Genomic DNA, 19,354 nt, shown 5'->3' with positions numbered 1-19,354 from the left:
GCTCTATTTACTATCAAATAAAAGAAATACATCTGTGTTGCCAACACTAACAGCTCAGGCGCTGACTGCGCGCTCTCCCAGGGCCCGCAGGCGATCCAGGGCGCTCAGACTGGCAGAGACCCACATTGTGGGGACCTCGGCTCCGAGGCAGGTCCCGGCCCACAGGAGTATGGGAGTCTGCGGCCCGGGTGCTGGCAGGCTCCGTTGCTTTATCGCAGGTGAGAGAGAAGGAAGGAACGGGCCTTCCTGCTGGACTGCTTTCAGGCCCAGTGCTTTCCATGGGATTCTGCCCAGCTTGCCTTAGTCTGGGGCCATCAGAGCAAACCAGCTACCCAGGGTCATCTCAAACAAAGTGTGCCTGATTTTGCGTGTTAGCGATAGCTGTAATGCTAAAATATGCAGGTGGGTGTACAGTGGGCCACTGGATCAGGGTCTGTAAAGGTCTACCTAAAGAGTGTGTGTGTGGGGGGAGGGGGGAGTGTTTATGTCACACGTGAGTGCGTCCTATGTGGGGTTTGCTGGTGTGTCTATTTGGATGATACAGGAAGGATTTCGCCAGAACAACGTGTCATTTGCACTAACTTGAAGATTAATAGGGGGTACAGATAGGGAAGGCTCTGAAGTTAGGGTAGGTGGAAAGAAAGCTAAGTTCTACGATGGGAGGGCAAGGAGGGTGAATGTATAAAATCTGGGGTGTTGGCCCACTGTCCTAGCATAGGGGACAAGGGCTGACGTCCCACAGTGGAACCTCCGTGCATAGAGGTACCCTCATTCCTTCAGATAGCCCCCTCCTGCTGAACGGTTCCAGCAGCCTCTGGCAATTCCTGGGGAAGTGGGAGTGGGGAAGAGCGTTCTTTGTAGGGGAAGCTGACCCCAAGCAGCTCTCCAGATGTGACAGACCCACATGCACTGAGAGGTTTCTTGGGCTCTCCTGACACCGAGGCCTCAGAAAGCCCTGCGGTAGAGCCTAGGATGTTTCCTTGTGAGCAGTGATGCTTGGTGCCCCCACACTGAGGCTCAGTTCTTTCTCTCGCATCGTGAGAAATACGACCACCCTGACCAGACAGGAGGGAAGCGCAAGTTTCCCACCTGGGTCAGCTTCTAGGCTCACACAGCCACCAGTCCCTGGAGGTCTGATGCTGCCCTTCTCCCCTAGGGCAGGCACCGTGGCTCCACAGAGAAACCTACCGGTACAGGGCAGCAGGGCTGCCCAATAGGAGGGAAAGGGAGGCCTCCGGGAGCAGGACAAAGGATAAACTGTGTGCACGGGGAACCAGTTATTTCTTGACTTTGTAAAGACTTGGTCAGTCAAGAACCGTTTTCTAGAATCCAAACACAAATAAAGAAGTATTTTCTTGGCGTTTGATAGCATCATGTTCTGGCTGTAAACTCTAAGGACATGTTTGCTATTGCAACATTATCTTTAATGAGCTGTTATTGGCCTGTCCCACAGTTAGTATTGCCAACAGTAAAAGCCATCACTGTGTTTGCAGGTAATACAAGGAACAACATATTTTGATCCCGAATTTTTGTTTATTTTTCATTTACGACACATGCTCTCGTTTTTATTCTAAACCACAGGGAAATAAAGGGAGATCTATTTTCACTGAGGTTCAGGCTAAAATTGTGCCATAAACGCATGCCAGTTTATTTGGGGGCAGTTGCCCGTCAATAGAAAAGGATACTCAACATTTCAGCCGTAGTAGATTCCGCTGTGTCCATTGGGTTTGAGGAACCCAGCAAAGCACTGCGAGAGGGAATGGGAGCGCGTGCAGGCGCTCCCCAGCGGACGCGCCGGCAGTGTGCTCTTCGGAATCTTCACCGTCTACAGGTTCTTCATCTCCCCCTTCTGGCTCCCCAGCTTCAAACTTGCCATGCCAGGAGCTGGGCGTACAGACCCCATGCTCTAAGGCCGGCAGCCCTGCGGTGGGCAAGGAGCCTCCAAGCACCTGCTTCTGTCAGCGGACTCGCGCTTGCAAGCAGTTCCCGGCGCACTGCACCTCCGCAGGCTGCCCACCGAGCGGGTGGGAACCTTCGAGCTCTGCGCTTCCGGGGATGGGCCAGACAGGGACAGCAGACCAGAGAGGCTGCTGCCCTGGAGGTGGTGGGCGCCGGTGGACAGAAAAGGGCCTGGCTGGGAGGAGACCATTTCCGCTCAGTGGCCGCTGCCACAGTCGGATGATCTGTGTTCCCTGGCACGCCGGGACCGCCCCCCCTACCCGAGCCGCCCGGAGAGCCACAGTTCTTCAAGCCCTGGGGATGCCTCCCAGTCCGGGAGGTGGTCGGTCTCCCTGGGTCTGCCCTCTCTCGATCCCGCTTCTCCCAGCAGGATTTAGAGACCCGCCTCTGGCCACAGCTAAATTCTAAGTTCCCACCCTTCTTCCCCAACCCCCTTCTAGATGCAACGGAGCCCAGCACCATCCAGGCCCGCGAACCAGTGCCCGGGAATGTCCTGCCCCGAAGCTCAAGGCTCTTGACGGAACCGTGGCCTGGGCGCGGAATGCGAGGCTGCGGCGCTGCGATCGGAAATTTACCAGCCAGTTCTCGGCTCGCGGCTGCCGCTTCGCTCAATTTCTCAAACTTAAGCTTAGGTTCTCGCCCCTTCCGCCCCGCATTCTCCCCTGAGCGCAGGGCTTTGCAAGCCGCAAAAGACACTGGAGAGAGCAGCCCTGGTAGCGAACAAAGCCGCCTCTGTCTCTGCCGCCTCCTGGATTGCGGGGATGTGCGTCCAGGTTGGACTCCGCGAGCGCAGAGGCAGAAAAGAGTTTCAGAGACACCTGCTCTGCGGAAAATCGTCCGAAGTTACACACTCTGGCAACACGAAACGCGTCACTTTTCTTTTCTTTTTAATTAATTCAGTTTCACGACAACATTAAGTGTAACAATATTTTGTGGGCCTTTTTCATTTTTTCTTAAAAAGGGACTGAACCCGGGCAGTGACGAGGGAGATGGGGGGTGGGGAGAAGGACAAGCTATCGCAGAACAACAGGTGTAGCCAACAGAAAGAAAACAGATTGGGTGGCAGAGCCAGGAGCCCTGGGGAGTTGAGGGTGAACTTTACAAGAAATCTGTACATATATCAAATAAGTTAAAATTCTCCTAAATTGATTGTCCTTCACTTAAAGCGCTCCAGTATTTTGAGCATTGCTACCTTTGAGCACTGCTACCTATCCTTGCTTCTTTCCCCTTCTTAATTTTCTCCTCCCAAACGAATGACCAGGAATACACAGTGAAAACGTCTGCTCCTCTCCGAGGAGAAAGAGATCAGGCTCCCAGGAAATTTTGTACAATATTGCACAGGTCAAAAGTCCAACACTTACTGCAGAACAAAAAAGGGGGGGGAGGATAAAAGACAGATCCTTTTTTAAAAAGAAAAATATTGAAATCACTCTCTCAAAACAGGGAACAAAGCAATAATAGTAATAATAATAATTTACCAACAAATGAAATCCCCAAAATAAATGCTACTAATAAATAAGACCACTCACACCGGGCCAGGTGTGGAGTTGTTTCAATAATCAGAAGTCTAATTTGGGGCTGTCTTGTCTTTTCCCTTTAAACACTTAGAGAATTCTACAGTCACAAAGCAGGATGAATGAAGAGGTCAACGGTGACACACCTCTGCGGGAAAAGCGGCCTTTGCCGGGGTTCCTACCAGGGGCTTCTCAGATTCTGAAAATTGGGCAGGATAACTGGGGTTGGAGAGGGAGAACCACACCCAGAAATCCAGGAATAAAAGTAGGATAGTGTGAATTATCTCCTTCACCCTCTCTCTCTCTCTCTGGACTTCTGAAAATAGTTCTATAGAAAGTGAATAATCTAGAGGGGTTTAGGTGTCTGCGGCTTATTTCTCTTCTATAAAAATAAAACCAAAAAGCCACAGCGCAATGCAAATTTAGGGGGAAGAGTTGCACCTTTTACAAAAGCTTTCGGACGAAGTATATGACCCGGGAATTTTCTTTTTCCTGCTCTTTCTTAATAGAACCAAAACCAAAAGTAAGAGGGGAAGCGCCTCAAATCCGTGAGGGGTGAATTGCACGAAAATGCATTGCAAATACTTACAAAACGCTACCGATTGGGGGAGGGGAGGCCGGGGCAGCGAGCCGAAGCCCCGGTTCCCGAAGGCCGCTGGACGTCTCGGCGCCCTCGGCCCGGCCCAGTCTCCTCCGGGATCTGGGAAGGCGGCCGGGCGCTCCCTCCCCCTCCCCTGTCGGGCTTCAGACCGGCCGTAGCAGCGGCACAGAGGAGACCACCGGGTGCGAGTAGTACACGGGGTGCGGGAAGGTGAGCAGCGGCTGGCTGACAGGCACCGGGGCCCCCGCGGCCGCGGCCGCGGCGCCCTCGGCAGCCGAGTTCTCGTGGTAGAGGATGGGCACCCGCACGATGCGCTGCGCCGCGGCGTGGCTCAGGTTGGCCGCCTCCAGCTCGGCCGCCAGCTGCCGCTTCCACTTGTTGCGGCGGTTCTGGAACCAGATCTTGACCTGCGTCTCGGTGAGGTGCAGCGACGCGGCCAGGCCGGCGCGCTCCGAGCTGCTCAGGTAGCGCTTCATGTCGAAAGTGGACTCGAGCTGGAAGACCTGGCTGCGCGAGAAGACCGTGCGCGTCTTCTTTTTGCGGCACGCGGGCTTCTTCTCCGGGCTCTCGGCGCCCTTCTTCCAGTCCTCGGCGCCCGGCGTCGCCGCCGCCGCCCCCACGCTCGCCTCGGCCGCTCCCGCCGCCGCCTCGCCCTCCTTCTTGCCTTCCTCCGAGTCGCTCTCCTCCAGAATGATCTCGTCCGGGCTCTTGGAGTCCAGCTCCTTGTGGTCGGGGTCGGCTTTGAGCAGCGGCTCGGGGGAGTCGCGATCGGTTCCCGAAGCGGGGGAGGAGTCTCGCAGGAGGGCCTTCTCCGAAGCTGGGGAGAGACAGACAGACGGACGCACACACACACACACACACACACACACGCACACCGACACAGCCTTCAGCGAGGCCTGGCGCCCGGGGGCCGAAGGCTCGATCCGCGCCGCCGGCCTCTGAGCCCCAGGCCTCGAGGCCTCTCCGTTCCCGTGGGTCTCCTTCCCGGCTGGGCCAGGGCAGGGCCCCCGCACCCTGGGATCCCCTTCCTCCTCCCGGGGGCAGGCGAGAGCCCCGGACGGTGATAGAGCGACCGCTTCCTTTTTTGCCCTCAGATCTCCCGCCAGGGGCCCACGGAGAGGTTCGCTTCTGGCCTGGGCCCACCGGGTCATTGCCTCCATCCAGGCCCCGTCCCCGGTCCCAGCCGGCTGAAGCCTCCCCATTCACACCCCAGGCCACTTTTCCCGGGAAGCGCCGCGCCCCGGGCTCCGATTCCGCCTCCTTTTCTCACCAAGTGGGATTGGATTCCCGGGCCGCTACCGGGCGCGCGGGCAGTAGATGCAAGCCAGGGGCCGGAGGAAGTTGGCCAAACGGCGGGTTGGAGAGCGCGGGGGTCTCAGGGTTGAGGTGGGAGGCGGCGCGGGGCGGGGACCGTACTGGCGCGCGGGGGAGAACATGGAAAGTTCAAAGAGAGGTCGGTACCTTCAGGTCTCGAGAGGTGGCCGCCGGCGGGGGTCAGGGTGTAGGGGTACCACCAGGCCGGGGAGCGCTCCAGGTAGTGCGCGGGCAGGGCAAACCTCTGCGCCGGGATCTCAAAGCGGGGGAAAGCCAGGTCGCCCACCTGCGAGAGCGCGAAGCCCGCCGCGCCCTCCAGAGCCCCCTTGGCCGCAGCGGCGGCGGCAGCGGCGGCGGCAGCAGCGGCGGAGGCCGGCGCAAAGAGCGTCCGTGGGGGCGGCTGCGGCTTAGGGGGCGGCCGGTGGTGGTCTCCGTTGAGCAGGTTCTTGATGGAGAACGGGGACTCCTTGGGCGCGGGAGGTGGGGGCGGCGGCGGCGGCGGCGGCGGGGGCTGCGCGCTAGCGGTGCCAGGGGCGTCCGGCCCGGGCTCCGGCATGGTCCCCTCTCCTCCGGGTCCCGGGGAGGGAGGGATCGGGACAGGCGGGCGGCCGGGCGAGCAGGCGGGCGGCCGGAAATCAGACCATAAACGGAACTCAACTACGGGGCGCAAAGTCGGGGGCCGCCCCGGGCGCAAATCCAGCGGCGGGAGGGCGGGGTGAGGACCCGGCCGGGGCGGGCTCGCATGTGGGAGGGGTGCTGAGGGGCGGGGAGCGGCCCAGCCGCGGCAAAGAGGGAGCGAGGCGGCTCGGCGGCGGCTGCAGCTCCCCGGGAGGAGGCGGCAGGAGCAGTCCCCGGCTTGGGGCTGCGTCAATCCGGCGCCGGATGCTAATGATGAAATCAAAATGTCATCCAAGTTAAATGCGGGGAGTATACGGCGATTGGGCGCGTACAATGGCAAATGGGATTAGGCAGGCGAAGGCGCAGCCGAGTCCGGGCCCTGCAGCCGCCTCCGCCACCGCCCCCTCCTCGCCTCCGCTCGGATTTTGGCGCTTTGGCTTCGGGCTATAAGAGCCTGCCTGTTATTGGCTTTATATAGTCCAATTAGGCAGCAAATGAGGACAAGCCTATTAGCACAAAAGGATATTGGCTCCCGCTAAAGAGGCACTCGGAGCGCTCCGGCGAGCGCAGGAGGCGAGCGAGGGACGCAGAGCCGGCGGCGCCCAGGGCCGGGAGCGCACTGACAGCCGAGGCGCCCGGAGCCCGCGCCTTCCTCTCCCCCCTGCAGTTCGGGGACCCGCTTCCAGCCGCCAGGCCTGCGGGAGGAGGAAGGGGCGGGCCTGGCCCGCCCGGGTCACCTCGGGGTTATCCGCGCTCGCAGCTGCCGATCCCCCGCCCCCAGGGGCTCGACAGGGTCCCGCCGCCTCCGCGCAGCTGGAGAGCCACGGAGCCCCGGCCCAGGAGGCAGGACGCGACCTCCGGCCCGCGGCGAAGTCAGCACTTTCCTACCCTTTGGGGTCCGGCAGCCTCAGCATGTTCCCCAAAGCCTGCTAAGAGCGCGGCCACGAAGAGGGGGCTTTGGGTTCCCGTCTAACCGATAGGAAGGGAATCGGGGTGTATGTCCTTGCACTGCGTCAGCGGGCTCAGGAATCAGCGTGGCCTTGGCCTTTGGCCCTTGGAAACCGAAGAGTGAGTCCTCTGGACCAGCAGTGGGTGTGCGTCTCGGCGCACCCGCGTGTGCGCGCAAAACGGGCTAACGCCCGCGTGTCACTTGCTCGGGCTGCTACAGCAGCAGCGTCGCGGCACCGACGACTACGCTCGCAAGGGCGCTCTTCCTCTCACGCCGGTGGCCCCGAAAACAGCACTTCTCTTAGGAAATCTCTCCTGCCAGCGTTTGGAGCTGCCTAAAGCTTTAAGAGGGAGCGACGAGAACCGAAGGCACAGCGGCGGGACCTTCCTCGGTGGTGGCAGCGGCAGCGGCACAGCAGCATGTCCCCCAGGGCCGCCAAGTCCCTAGAGAACCCTGCTGGGCCTCTGAGGGACAGCTGGGCCGAAAGTCACTCTACTCCGTCGACATTAAATAACAACTCCCCAGGTTACACAAGAAGCCCATAAGGCAGGCATTTAAGACTCTAGATTTAAGCATCAGATAAAGTAGGATTGTTTGTGGGGTCCCTTCCCGAGAGACAGCTCCCTGGTCAGAGAAAAGCGGCAAAGTGGCCATCACTCTTCTCCACCCATTGTGAGCTTCCATACACCCAAGATCTTTTCATGGCTCTTTCCCTTCCCCACTGCCTCCCCCTCCCACCCCCGCCCCGCGCGGGTTAGAGCCATCTCGCCGCTAAGTCAAGGCCGCCCGTGCCCTGGCAGGTGTAACCGCTTCGGTTCCCCAGTAGGGAAGTGGGTATGTATTATTTTCTGATCTGATTCGGGTCTTCAGACCGCCCCCCAAATGTCGATGCGCGCATTTAATGCTTCTTTCAGCAAACATTCGTCTGCAGTGGTGAACCCTTTTTTTCCCCCCCCTTTGGAAACCTGGAAGCATTGTAAATGGTGCTTCCATAAACAATCATTATTCTCATTATTATTACTCCCTTGAGTTTGTACAGAGCTTTAGTGGAATGCAAACCGCCAAAGCGTCCAAAATCTGAGTTTGAAATCAATCATCGCCCTGAAACTCAAGTAGGGCTGGTCTCACACTGGGGTTTTGTAGATGGAACAGGGCTCCCGGAGAGGAGACTGGGCCAAGGTCACCCAATCGGTGCTGGACACCCAGAAGTCATTTTCTCCCCAATTCAGAAATAGCTCGAAGCGCGCAGGTCTATGCGGGTTGGGGCTCGGCCGCGACGCGCCCGCCATGCAGCGGAGGCTGCGAGAGAAAGGCCCCTGCGTGGGTTCGCGCGCATTGTGGGAGCTCTCCTATCCGGAGCGGACGCGTGCAAAGTCGGCTCAAGTTCTGCCGCGTGGACGCCGCCTTTAAACGGAGACAAGCAGAAAAGCCGCCCATCTCCCAGGAAAAAGGTGCGACCGGCAGACGTCGCCGAAAAGTTCTGGCTGGGGAAGTGGGCTTTGGGCTGATCCGCGAAACGGAGGCCTAGACCCGGATGGCAAGGGGTCCAGGCCGGCTGGACAAGAGTCCGGGACAGCGGCGGGGGCGCGGCTACCCGAACTCACTCTCTCCCGTCTTCCCAAGTTTTCCCGGGGCGCGCAGGTGCGCCCGTGTGCGCGTGTGTCGCCCAGAAAGAGGAGTTTTTCAGCACCCTCGGCCCATACCGTGAGTTTCTGGGATGCTGGGCTTGAACAGCCAATTGAACAGAGTAAATCTTTCCTTTCCGCTGCCCTAAAGCTGGTGGATGTGGAGCCACTGGCTCGGACACAGCCCTTCTTCGCTCGCCCTCCGGCGAGGGGTGTGGCTTCTGCTTACTCACGCCCCGGACTCCGTTCAACGGCAGGCAAACAGCGCCCTCTATGGGACAGCCTCGAAACCAAACCTGCAGGCTCGGCGGGAGAAACCACTGTCCCCATGAAAAGCATTAAAAGCCATCGCTGTCTTACCCTTCCGGGCCAGGCTAGAGAACAAAAGCATTTTTTTCCCTCTGGATTCCTGAAGAAGCAGAGAGTGAAATCGACTGCAGATCACTGCTGATCTCTACCTGGCCACCATAGGAAGTGTCTCACCTGCCTCCCACGCTCCTACCCCCTCCTTTCCTGCCCCTGTTTTAGGGCCCATTTTCTGTTCCTGCCAGTAACTGACCCCTGAGGTGTCCATGTGAGCCCCTGGAAGGGCCAGTGGTGCTCAGTAGGCACTAGTGTTCGAGTCTGAATGCCCGAGTGAATGAGTGAATGAATTCACAGTTCCCAAGCTAGAGGATTTGTCTAGTTAATTATGGTTCTTCCCATAGGCTGATCATAGCCAATAGCATTTTTCAAAAACACTTGAGAACCTGAGGTCCTTTGATAACAAGTTTTATAAAATCTAAAAAGCCCAGCAATAGGACTGCTGGAGGGGATACTCACAGGCTGATCTAGGTAGACCGACTGTTGAGAACAGTGCCTCCGCAGCATAGTGGGACAAGGGTAGAGGGGGCCTAGGGAATGCTACTAATTAGCACCCAACTTTGAGGGCTGATAAAGGAGAGCTTAGAACGATGTTCTCCCCTGCTTCCCCTCTGCCCACCTCCAGTGGCTGCCAGACACACAAAACAGTTATACATATGCACATTAACGAGTCAGTGAGTAGTGAGTTCCCTAGGGGAGGGGAGCTGTCCATATTTTTTTTTTAACATTTCATTTATTTGTTTGACACAGAGAGAGAGAGAGATCACAAGTAGGCAGAGAGGCAAACAGAGAGAGAGGGGGAAGCAGCCTCCCCGCTGAGCAGAGAGCCCGATGCGGGGCTGGATCCCTGGACCCTGGGATAATGACCCAAGCCGAAGGCAGAGGCTTAACCTACTGAGCCCCCCAGGTGCCCCACATGTCCATATTCTTCAGAACTTCACCTGTTTTCCTCCACAGGGTCCTCCTTGGATATACAGCTTCCTGGGAGAGCCCACCTGCTTACCCATGGAGTGGGGAGGGTCTGCTCAGGCTTTTAGCTCAGACTGCCAAGTTCCCAGACATGGAGGCTCCCCACACAGTGGGCACTGACTCTGATGACCACACTTCAGCTCTTCACTCTTCTCACCCAGCAGGTCCTTGATTTGCAGGCAGGATTGATAAAAGTCTGGAGTAATGATCTCGGGGAAACTGTGCCCCAGTCTGCATGTGCTTTGGCCCTCTTTACTGGAAAGTTCTCTCATTTGTTCCAGGGCTGCCAGGAATGTTGTCAAAGACCCCTCCCTTTGGCTAACGAGTGTGACTGTAAGATGTCTCACATCTGCATCCTGGGTCAAGTATAATTTTCTTAGAGTGGCTGAATGTCTAGCCCTTTCCCAAGAGTTAAGGGTGATAATTACACGGGCATAATATCAGCGGACAGTCATTGAGTCCCCACTATATGGCAGGCACTATAACCTGGGGAGGTGGGTGCTATTATTATTCCTCTTTGGCAGATAAGGAAACAGATACAGAGAGTATGACACAGTCAAGGCAGAGAGAGTCCTAAAGGAAAATGAGCCTCAGGGCATTGTTATAAGGACAGATGTTAAAAGGACAGCATACAGCCAGTCCTATGTAAGCGGGCTTTCTCTGGTTAATGGTATCCTTAGTACAGTTTTTTTTAGGATGAGCTCAGAATGGGCCAGAGATCCATTCTTTTTTTTTTTTTTCCAAGATTTTATTTATTTATTTGTCAGAGAGAGACAGCAAGAGCGAGAAGACAAGCAGGGAGAAGCAGGCTTTCTGCCGAGTAGGGAGCCTGATGCGGGGTTTGATCCCAGGACCCTGGGATCATGACCTAAGCTGAAGGCAGACACTTAATAACTGGGCCTCCCAGGTGCTCCCAGAAATCCATTCTTACAGGATTTCTTTCTCCAAGAAAGCTAGCAGTCTTACAAGGGAGAGACACCCCAGGAATTGCTGCCTTGACCCAAGGAGGTCTTATTCTACTGTCAAGGAGCAAGTTAGTTCTCCCAACACTGACCCCCTTTCTCTAACTAGTTCCCTTGTCTTCTTAAAAAGCCTTTCTCTCCGGGGCAGGTGGGCGACTGCCTTCAGCTCAGGTCACCATCTCAGCATCCTGGGATGGTGCCCCACATCAGGCTCTGGGTTCAGAGGGGGGTCCTCCTCGCCTTCTGCCTCTCCCCTTACCACTGCTTGTGCTCAATCTCTCTCTTTCTCTCAAATAAATAGATAAAATCTTAAAAAAAAAATGCTTTCTCTCCAAACAAGAATTTCTCACATGTTCTCCTTAGGGTAAATAATGCATTTTGGGGGCGGGGGGCATTTTGCTCTATTGTATCCTACTATTTGTGACTGGATATTTGGTGGGCTCCAGTTAAGAATTTGCTGTCACCTTTGACAAGACTCTGAACTTCTCTGTGTCCCAGCCTCTCCATCTGGAAAACAAACACCAAAATGACTCTATTAGGAAAACCAGGCAGGACACCCATTGTATCTTAGAAGAAGATACTTAATGGAGAAAAGGTTTTGCAAGCTATCAAAGCCCACCCTCGGGTCCTCCCCACTCCAGGGTCTGACCCTCTGAGAACACCTGTGTTCTGCACACCTCCACTCAGGGGGAAGCTACCATTGCTGGCATTGCCTAAGGGCCCACTGTGGACACAGCCACTCTTCTTTGGTTTCTCCTATACTGCCAAGATTTCCAAAGCAAGTCTTGCTAGATGCTAAGAATATCACCATAAAATATCAATGTTTGTTGAGTAACTAATATGAGCCAGACTCTGTTCTAGGCCCTTGAGATGTCTCAGTGAACAAAACAAAGTTCCCTGCCCTTGGGGAGCTTACATTCTAGTAGGGGGATCAAATAAATTATAATGCATTAGGAGGTGATAACTGTCATGGGGAAAAACTTAAAGGGGAGCAGGGCACTGAGGTGGGGGGGTTTTGTAGTATCAAATCAGGAGGTCAGATGAGGCTGCCTGAGAAGGTGGGGTTTAAGCAAAGACTCTGAGGAGGTATGGTGTTAGGCTGAGTGTTCCAGACAGAAGGAAGTGCTTAAAGGCTCGAGGCAGAAGGGTGCCTGGTATGTTCAAGGAGCTGTTTGGCGCTGTGACCCAAGGGAACATAGTAGCTGAGATGGGAGATGTCAGAATTTCCAAACACATGGGCCTCTGGAGGCCTGGGTAGGAATGTCGTCTTTATTCTGAGTGAAATAGGACCACCACAGAGTCCTAGGCTTTAAAAGATCAGCTTTCGGGGCACCTGGGTGGTTCGGTGAGTTAAGCATCCGACTCTGATTTCAGCTCAGGTCATGATCCCAGGATGGTGAGATTGAGCCCTGTGTTGGGCTCTGCACCAGGCGTGGAGTCTGCTTTAGAGTTTTTCTCCCATTCTCCTTCTGCTCCTCCCCCCTCTAAAAATTCAACTTTTTTGAGGACAGTGTACCACTCAAAGAAATGCACACGTTCTGAGAGTATGGACTTCGACAAACAAATTTAGTCTGGTGGTATGGTGTGGTCGATGGAGGCTTCCTGGAGGAGGTGTTCAGCTAGAGTCTTAATGCGTATGTTATCAGGTAGAGAAGAGAGAAGGACAAACAGACAGAGAACACAGCCAGGAGATGGCCAGAGAGGTCGGAAAAGGGCTTCATGTGCTGGGCAGAGGGCACACACAGAAGGCTGGAGGGGGCCTGCTGAAACCCGACCAGAGAAGCTGTTTCCCTTGCGTGGGCCCTTGACTTCGTACATCAAAATCAACAAGACTCCACCACACCCACTGGATGACATGGTGGTGGTGAGTCACAGGCTCAGAAATCTGCTATTTCTGTTAGCTGGGGTAGGCAAACTTCTCGTATGATCCGTGTATTTGTTTCCTGGAGCTGTTATAACAGAGCCACAGACTACTGGGCTCCCGAAATGTATCCCTTCACAGTTCTGGAGGCTTTAAAGCTGAAATCAGGGAGTTGGCAGGGCCATGCTCCCTGTGAGTTTCTAGAGAAGATTCTGTTCTGGGGAGGAGTGCCTCTTTCTCAGCACCTGGTGGCATCTGGCAGTCTTCGTCTTTCCTTGGCCTGTAGCTTTATCATTCTAACTTCTGCCTCTGTCTTTGCATGGCCATTTCCCGTCTCCATGTGTCCCTGTGTCTTTACATGTTCTTCTTATTAAGATCCCAGTTCTTGGATTTGAGGGCCACTCCAACCCAGTGTCTTCTAATTTATCTTCATTTATATCTTACACCTACAAAGACCTTATTTCCAAATAAGGTCACATTCACGAGTACTGGGAGTTAGGACTCCAACATATCTTTTTGGGGGACACAGCAGCGCCCAGGGATCCCTGCCTCCTAGCGCTCATGACTTCGTGTGAGCCCCTCCCCGTGAGTGTGGGCTGGGCCTAGTAACTTGACTCAAAGCAAGAGAAGACAGTGATGGTGAAGAATGTCACTTCCATGAGTCAGTAACATCTGTCTTATCAACTAACTAACTCTATTGCCTTCTCCGCTTGCATGCTTTGATGAATGAAAGGCAGCCTCTCAAAGAGGTAGGAATGGGGAGCTATGGAAGGATTTTCAACAGGAGGCAAGAGGTATGGACAGGTTTAAGTTCTGGAAAGGTCACTTGAATAAGTTGAAGGATTTGTCAGAGGAGGGAGGGGCAGAAAGCTGGGAAGCCCTAGATGAAGCTGCCAGTGGATTTGGTGTCTGGTGAAAGCCCTCTTTCCGGTTGTCAGAAGTCCGCCTTCTTGCTGTGTCCTCACATGGCAGACAGAAGCTCATGGCCATTATGAGGCTTCATTCTAATTACCTCCCCACAGCCCCATCTCCAAATACAATCACCCTGAGGATTAAGACCGCAACACGTGAAGTTGGGGTGGGGGAGGAGGACAAAACTCAGTCCACAGCAACAAGGAAGCAAGGATTCAAGTAGGGTCAGAGCTGAGGTACCACAGAGATCCTGTACTCCCAGAACTCTCCAGATCACCCCGGTCAGGCCGTAGATGTGCTGCATTCTGAGAAGCACTTTCTCACCCAACCTCCCACATCTTCCTTATGACTCTGTGGTCAAGGGTATTTATTACTCCCTCTCAGAAAACAAAACAAAAATACTAAGTCTCAGGAAAGTTGACAACTTGCCTTCCTCTTCCTCAACGGCTTTGCTGAGCCTTTATCCTCCCTGACAACTGGGCGCGGTTCCTTCCATTAGAAGTCGGCATCAGGCCCTCAGCTGCTGAGAGTCATGCCAGACTGAGCTAAGGTCTTCACACAGGGCTCAGAATTTTGCCACGATGTCACAAAAGAAATTTCTCTCCTCTCGTTGTAGTTACAATGGGCCTGACAGGGAGTGGGAATCCAGCTGGGTAGGGAGGAGCAACACGGAACAAGTGGTTTAGAATCTAAAGCAAGGCAGATCTTACTTGCACCCCAACCCGCCTCCTTCTGAGCTGCACGGATTTCAGCACGGTGTCTGCTTCCCTGTCCCCTTGGTTTCCTCACCCGGATGGCGGCCATGACAGTGCCCACTTCCTGGACAGCTGTGGGGCTGAGATGAGGTCCTGAGTGCGCAGTGCTTGGCGTAGTATCTGGCTAGTCCCTGCTGAGTAAATGTAGCTGATCAAATGTTGGGAGTGTGGACAGAGGGCTAGAGGAAGGTGTATTAGTCTGTGCAGGCTGCTACGACAAAAATACCATAGATGGGGATGGGGGAGCTTAGACAGCAAACATTTGTCTCTCACGTTCCAGAGGCTGGAAGTTTGAGATCAGGGTGTCAACATGGCTGAGTTCTAGTGAGACCCTGTTCCTGATTTAGAGACAGCTGTGTCCCTGCTGTATCCTCACATGGCAGAGGGAGAGAAATCTCTCATTTTGTGCCTCTTACAGGGGCATTTATCCTATTCCTGAGGGCTCCTCCCTAATGACCTGGCCACCTCCTGGAGGTCCCGCCTCTGAGGACCATCACCTTGGAGGTCAGGGCTTTGACATATGGACTTGGGCGGGCAGGGGACACAAATACTCAGTCTGTAATGGCGGGGGTGCGGGTGCTTGGAGCCTGGATCTGAGTCAGTCCTGGTATCCCTGGGTGTCAGTCGTGGGCGGCGAGGCTGAGTCATCTCCGTACTGCTCAGTCGTTCCTGTTTCCTCATCCGCAAAGTAAGGGGCTGCACCAGACAGATCCGGCTCAACTGTGATTGCACTGTCTCCTTTTCTCACTTCCCTGAGAAACTCCTGCAGATTAGACTCAATTGAAAAAGGAGAGCATCCCTGCACTCGCTTCCACAACTGACCTTTGATGAGGCCAGTTCTCTCAGAAATGCCAGCCAGAAGGCAGTCATTCCCGGACACGAGTTTATCCCAATTTTCTCTATAAATAGGAGGTCCTAAACTAACGCCAGCCCTGGGGATTCCTCCCTGAAAGGTGTCAACTTTTCTAAAACTCTGAAAGTGTTGGGATAATTAATGAGATACATTGTTTCTTCCTGAAGTGTGTGGGTTATTGTGATGTGTGTGGTTTGTGTACTGAGGCTCCTGGAAGTTGATGTTGTTTTTCTGCAATGCGGGGTGTCTAGAAGCTGAAAAATGGAATTCAACTTGGCAGACAAGTATTAAGCAACTACTGTGTGTCTGGATCCCTTAAAGGGGCACAGGATTGGTCAGGATGTGGTCTCCTGCCCTAGACGGTAAGTTCCCAGAGGGCAGAGATGTGGTCTCTGCCCTCTGGGAACTTACCGTCTAGGGCAGGGGACAGACAGGGGTCACAGCTAGCTATAAATTCACGTTGGGATAGGATGAATGCCAACACTGAGATAGAGAGAAAGCAACAGATGACATCTGAAAAGCTGGGGCTGGGGGGAGCTGTCTTGGAAAGTCTCATGTTGAAGGGGGTAGGAGAGGAAGGTGACACAGAGGCCCGGTCTTAAAGGCAGCAGGGATTTCAACAAGCATGGATGGGAGGGGGCGGAGGGCGTTCCAGGGAGAGAGGACAGCATGTGATGAGACCCAGACACTTGCAGATGGAGAATGGGGTGTGGCATCTGTGGCGGGTGGGAGCAAGAGTTCGATATAAAGGCAGATTGTGTCCACATCACGAGACTCCTAATGCCCAGCTAGAGAGCTGGGATATTCTTGCAGTAGTTGGGAGCCAGAGAAGGTGTTGGAGCAAGGGCACAGCAGGACTGAAGCTATAGTTCGTGAAGAGAAATCTGCCATCAGAGTGAGGCTGGGTGGGAGTAGGGAGAGTCTGGTGGCCGGGAGACCAGGCAGGAGGTTCGGGCTACAGTTCAAGAGACAGATTGTGAGGTTCTGAACAGGGAGACGGCCATAGGGATGGAAGGAGTGACTTGACTTGAGATTCATCAAGAAGGCAGAGCCACAGGAGCTGCTAACTAATTACACACAGAAATCAGGGACAGGGAAGAGCTGAACGTGCCTGAGAGTGTGGCATCCAGGAGGATGGTCATAAATTACTGAAATTTCCACAATTCTCAGACACTATCAATCTTAAAATACACCATCAATTTCACAACAGCCTTTTAGACAAGAAGAATAAGAAGAAGAAGAAGAAGCATAAATTCGCTCCAATAAATAAACACACTAATTGCCATTCATATCTCAATTTCAGAAATATTAAGTATAAAAGCATATCTACCTTAGAATTAAGGAAGTACCGTCATTTAGGGAATATAGAAGAAAACCTGGTTTGAGCAGATTAAATTGCTGCTCAAAATAGTTAGCCCATCCATGGGAGGCTCATCCTTCCCACTCCAAAGACATCCAGGTTGACCCTGGACTCGCTCTCATCTTACAATGATGCGTGCACTTGCCTGTCCCTTGACTTCGGGTCTGGCTGTCTGCTTTGCTTAGGCTCTTCTTTAGCTTGGGCCCCGGACTAGACAGACCAGAGCCCAGCCTCTGGTGAGGAGCCAGGTCTGATCAGACCCTCAGCTTCAAGTAGAGGTTCTCAGCCAATTGAGGCTCCATCCTCCAACTCATAAAACAAATGGTGATCAATGCTGACCAGGATAATGATGAATCTGGGGTTACAAGACCAGTGCTCTAACCGCTGAGCTATGGAGCCTGCCCGTTTGAATCTGGGTTTAGATTGGTTGGGTAGAGAGGCACAATCAGAATAAAAGAAAACACCAAGACAGAGGGAACACTGGTTTACCCACAATATTCTGGGCCTGGCCCTTTCCAGAATAACAAGAGTCCTGAAGATTCAAACACAGTGCTCAACAAAAGTGACCTGATAGTACATTTCTGTATTGGTGCATATAGATGAGAATTTCCAAACTTTAAAGCAGTTGGGTTCTGCCCAAACTTATAAATGTCCTAACACTGTAGTGGTTTGTGATGTTCCCATGTCCATTTCCACCTGGTTTCTATCTGGTCAACCAGATCACTGTGACATCCATGTTTGGTGTTTCCACCACCACCATGAGTTAGACGATGGGGCACACCCTCCAGCAAGATTACTACTTCTCAAGTACTCTCTGAGTGCCAGATGCCAGTCTCTGCTCTGGGGTGACAGGGATGACCAGGACAAAGGAGGGCCTTGATCTCCCGGGGTTCACACTCTGTTGTGAAAGCCAAACTTGTTCACACTCTGGTGGGGAAGCCAAACTAGCAAAGGAGAGAAACAAGATTTCAGACTTCGAGAAAAAGAAGCCAGAGAATGATAAGATTTTTTTACTGGCCAACGGTAAAAAAAGATCCTCTTGTTTGCTAGTTCTAGTGTGTAGCCTTCAACATCATTTGACTTTAACCACAGATTTAATTTCCAAATGGCCAAACCTGGAGATTAAGCCTAGTGATCTGGGCAAACCTTTAGCAAGAGTGACATTTTTCTCCGTCACCCTCTCATCAAAATGTCCTGGACATCTACTCCAGGGCTCGCGTTGGCTAGGGGCGTGTTGAATGAATGTTATCGCGTTCAGTCCTCTCCCATCTGCAAGATTACACCTGAGGAAGCAAAAGCTGATCAACCTGCCCAGGGATCCAAAGCTGGAAGGGGCTGGACCAAGGTATGAATCCCAAGCACAGCATTTTTCTCCCCCACAGACCGCTGCTGCCTTCCCTTGTGCCCATGGTCTTAATACTCTCACTCCCAGCATAAAACGGGCCTCAGGTTATTGACACCTCCTTGCCTGGCGATTGTCCCTCTCTTTGCCTCCCCACCCTGCATTCCCAGGAGCCATCCTGGTAACACATGGCAATGCCCACTGACTGGAAGTGTTTGGATATGTTTTTTCTAGCCACATGCATGATGAAGTAGAGGAAGGAGGTCTGTAGAGAGAGAAGCAAGAGGTTGCCGGCAGAGAGGAGCTGGTCCTGTCCCTGATGACTTTCTTGTCCCTGGTTGCACTCACTTCCTGAGGCCTGATGACATTCCATCTTTAGGTTCTATGTGTCCTTTTACTAAATTTCCCTTTTCTGCTCAGGCTACCTTGAGAACTTACTCTCACCTGTCAATTTAGAAAGAGTCTGACTGATTCTTACTCAAGTGTGCATGACTACGAAAAGTTCCCTAAGATATTGGCAGCATGTATTTATAGAGTAGGAGTCAGTCCTGATGCTAAATGCCTCATGGATATGCCCTTAAATCTATGCTATACCAAGTCCCTGGTAGAGAATACCCATAAGTAGGAAGCTATGAACTTAGGACATCAGACCCAAATAGTCAGCCCAGGTTTAGAGGGTCGGGGAGAGTCTGGGCAGATGCAACCAGCAAAGGCTCCTTGGCTGACCCAGCTGAGAGGCCTGGGATGATGCAGACACCTCATTAAGGTTTTTCAGCAAATCTTGGATGTGACATTAGGACATGGTCACTACCCCCTTATGTTGTACAGGTGTTTGTTTGTTTTAATACTTTATTTTTTATTTTCTTTTTTTTAAAGATTTTATTTATTTATTTACTTGTCAGAGAGAGAGAGAGAGAGCAAGCCCACAGGAGCATGAGCAGGGGGAGGGCAGAAGGAGAGGCAGGCTCTCACTGAGCAAGGAGCCCCATGCGGGACTTGATCCCAGGATTCTGGGATCACGACCTGAGCCGAAGGCAGGCACTTAACAGACGGAGCCACCCAGGCGTCCCTATTTTTTATTTCCTTAAGGTATGCTCCACACCCAACGTGGGACTTGAGCTCATGACCCCAGGATCAAGAGTCTCACGCTCCATTGACTGAGCTAACCAGGCGCCCCAGTCGCACAGGTGTTTTTATCCGCAAGGGGCGCAGGCCAGCGTGGCTTCTCCAGGAGTGGCAGGTTGGGTCCTTCGAGCTAGGCAAGAGTTTCTTGAGGCAGGATTTGGCTGGAGGAGGTGTGCTTGTGCCTCTCCCCGGAAGGGGACGCCGTGTGGCGTTCAGGCTGGACCAGAGAGCACTGGGGGGTGGGCTATGCTGTGCAGGAGGGAGGGGCGAAG

General features: G+C 53.6%; 1 protein-coding gene and 1 long non-coding RNA gene across 2 annotated transcripts; one reads left to right on the top strand and one right to left on the bottom strand.

Moving 5' to 3' along the window:
- Positions 1-65: 65 nt before the first annotated feature.
- LOC132015434 (uncharacterized) lies at positions 66-2,870 on the top strand. The gene is made up of 2 exons (XR_009403678.1): positions 66-218; positions 2,400-2,870. It is a non-coding gene; the product is annotated as an uncharacterized LOC132015434 (long non-coding RNA).
- A 1,148-nt stretch (positions 2,871-4,018) lies between these two features.
- HMX3 (H6 family homeobox 3) lies at positions 4,019-5,944 on the bottom strand. Its single transcript, XM_059395948.1, has 2 exons — positions 5,536-5,944; positions 4,019-4,891 (listed from the first exon to the last, which is right to left on the bottom strand). Exons 1-2 carry the CDS (start codon positions 5,942-5,944, stop codon positions 4,218-4,220), a joined length of 1,083 nt encoding a protein of 360 aa, XP_059251931.1. The 3' UTR covers positions 4,019-4,217.
- Positions 5,945-19,354: the final 13,410 nt, after the last annotated feature.

This window comes from Mustela nigripes, chromosome 4 (genome assembly GCF_022355385.1).
Source record: "Mustela nigripes isolate SB6536 chromosome 4, MUSNIG.SB6536, whole genome shotgun sequence".
NCBI classification, from domain to species: domain Eukaryota; kingdom Metazoa; phylum Chordata; class Mammalia; order Carnivora; family Mustelidae; genus Mustela; species Mustela nigripes.
Note: the sequence above shows the minus strand (reverse complement) of the source record. Positions and strands in the feature narration are given on the sequence as shown.

Coding starts and splice junctions, on each gene's coding strand:
- HMX3 (XM_059395948.1), bottom strand. CDS start 5,944: ATGCCGGAGCCCGGGCCGGACGCCCCTGGCACCGCTAGCGCGCAGCCC. Junction 4,892..5,535: donor CCACCTCTCGAGACCTGAAG/GTACCGACCTCT, acceptor GTCTCTCCCCAG/CTTCGGAGAAGGCCCTCCTG.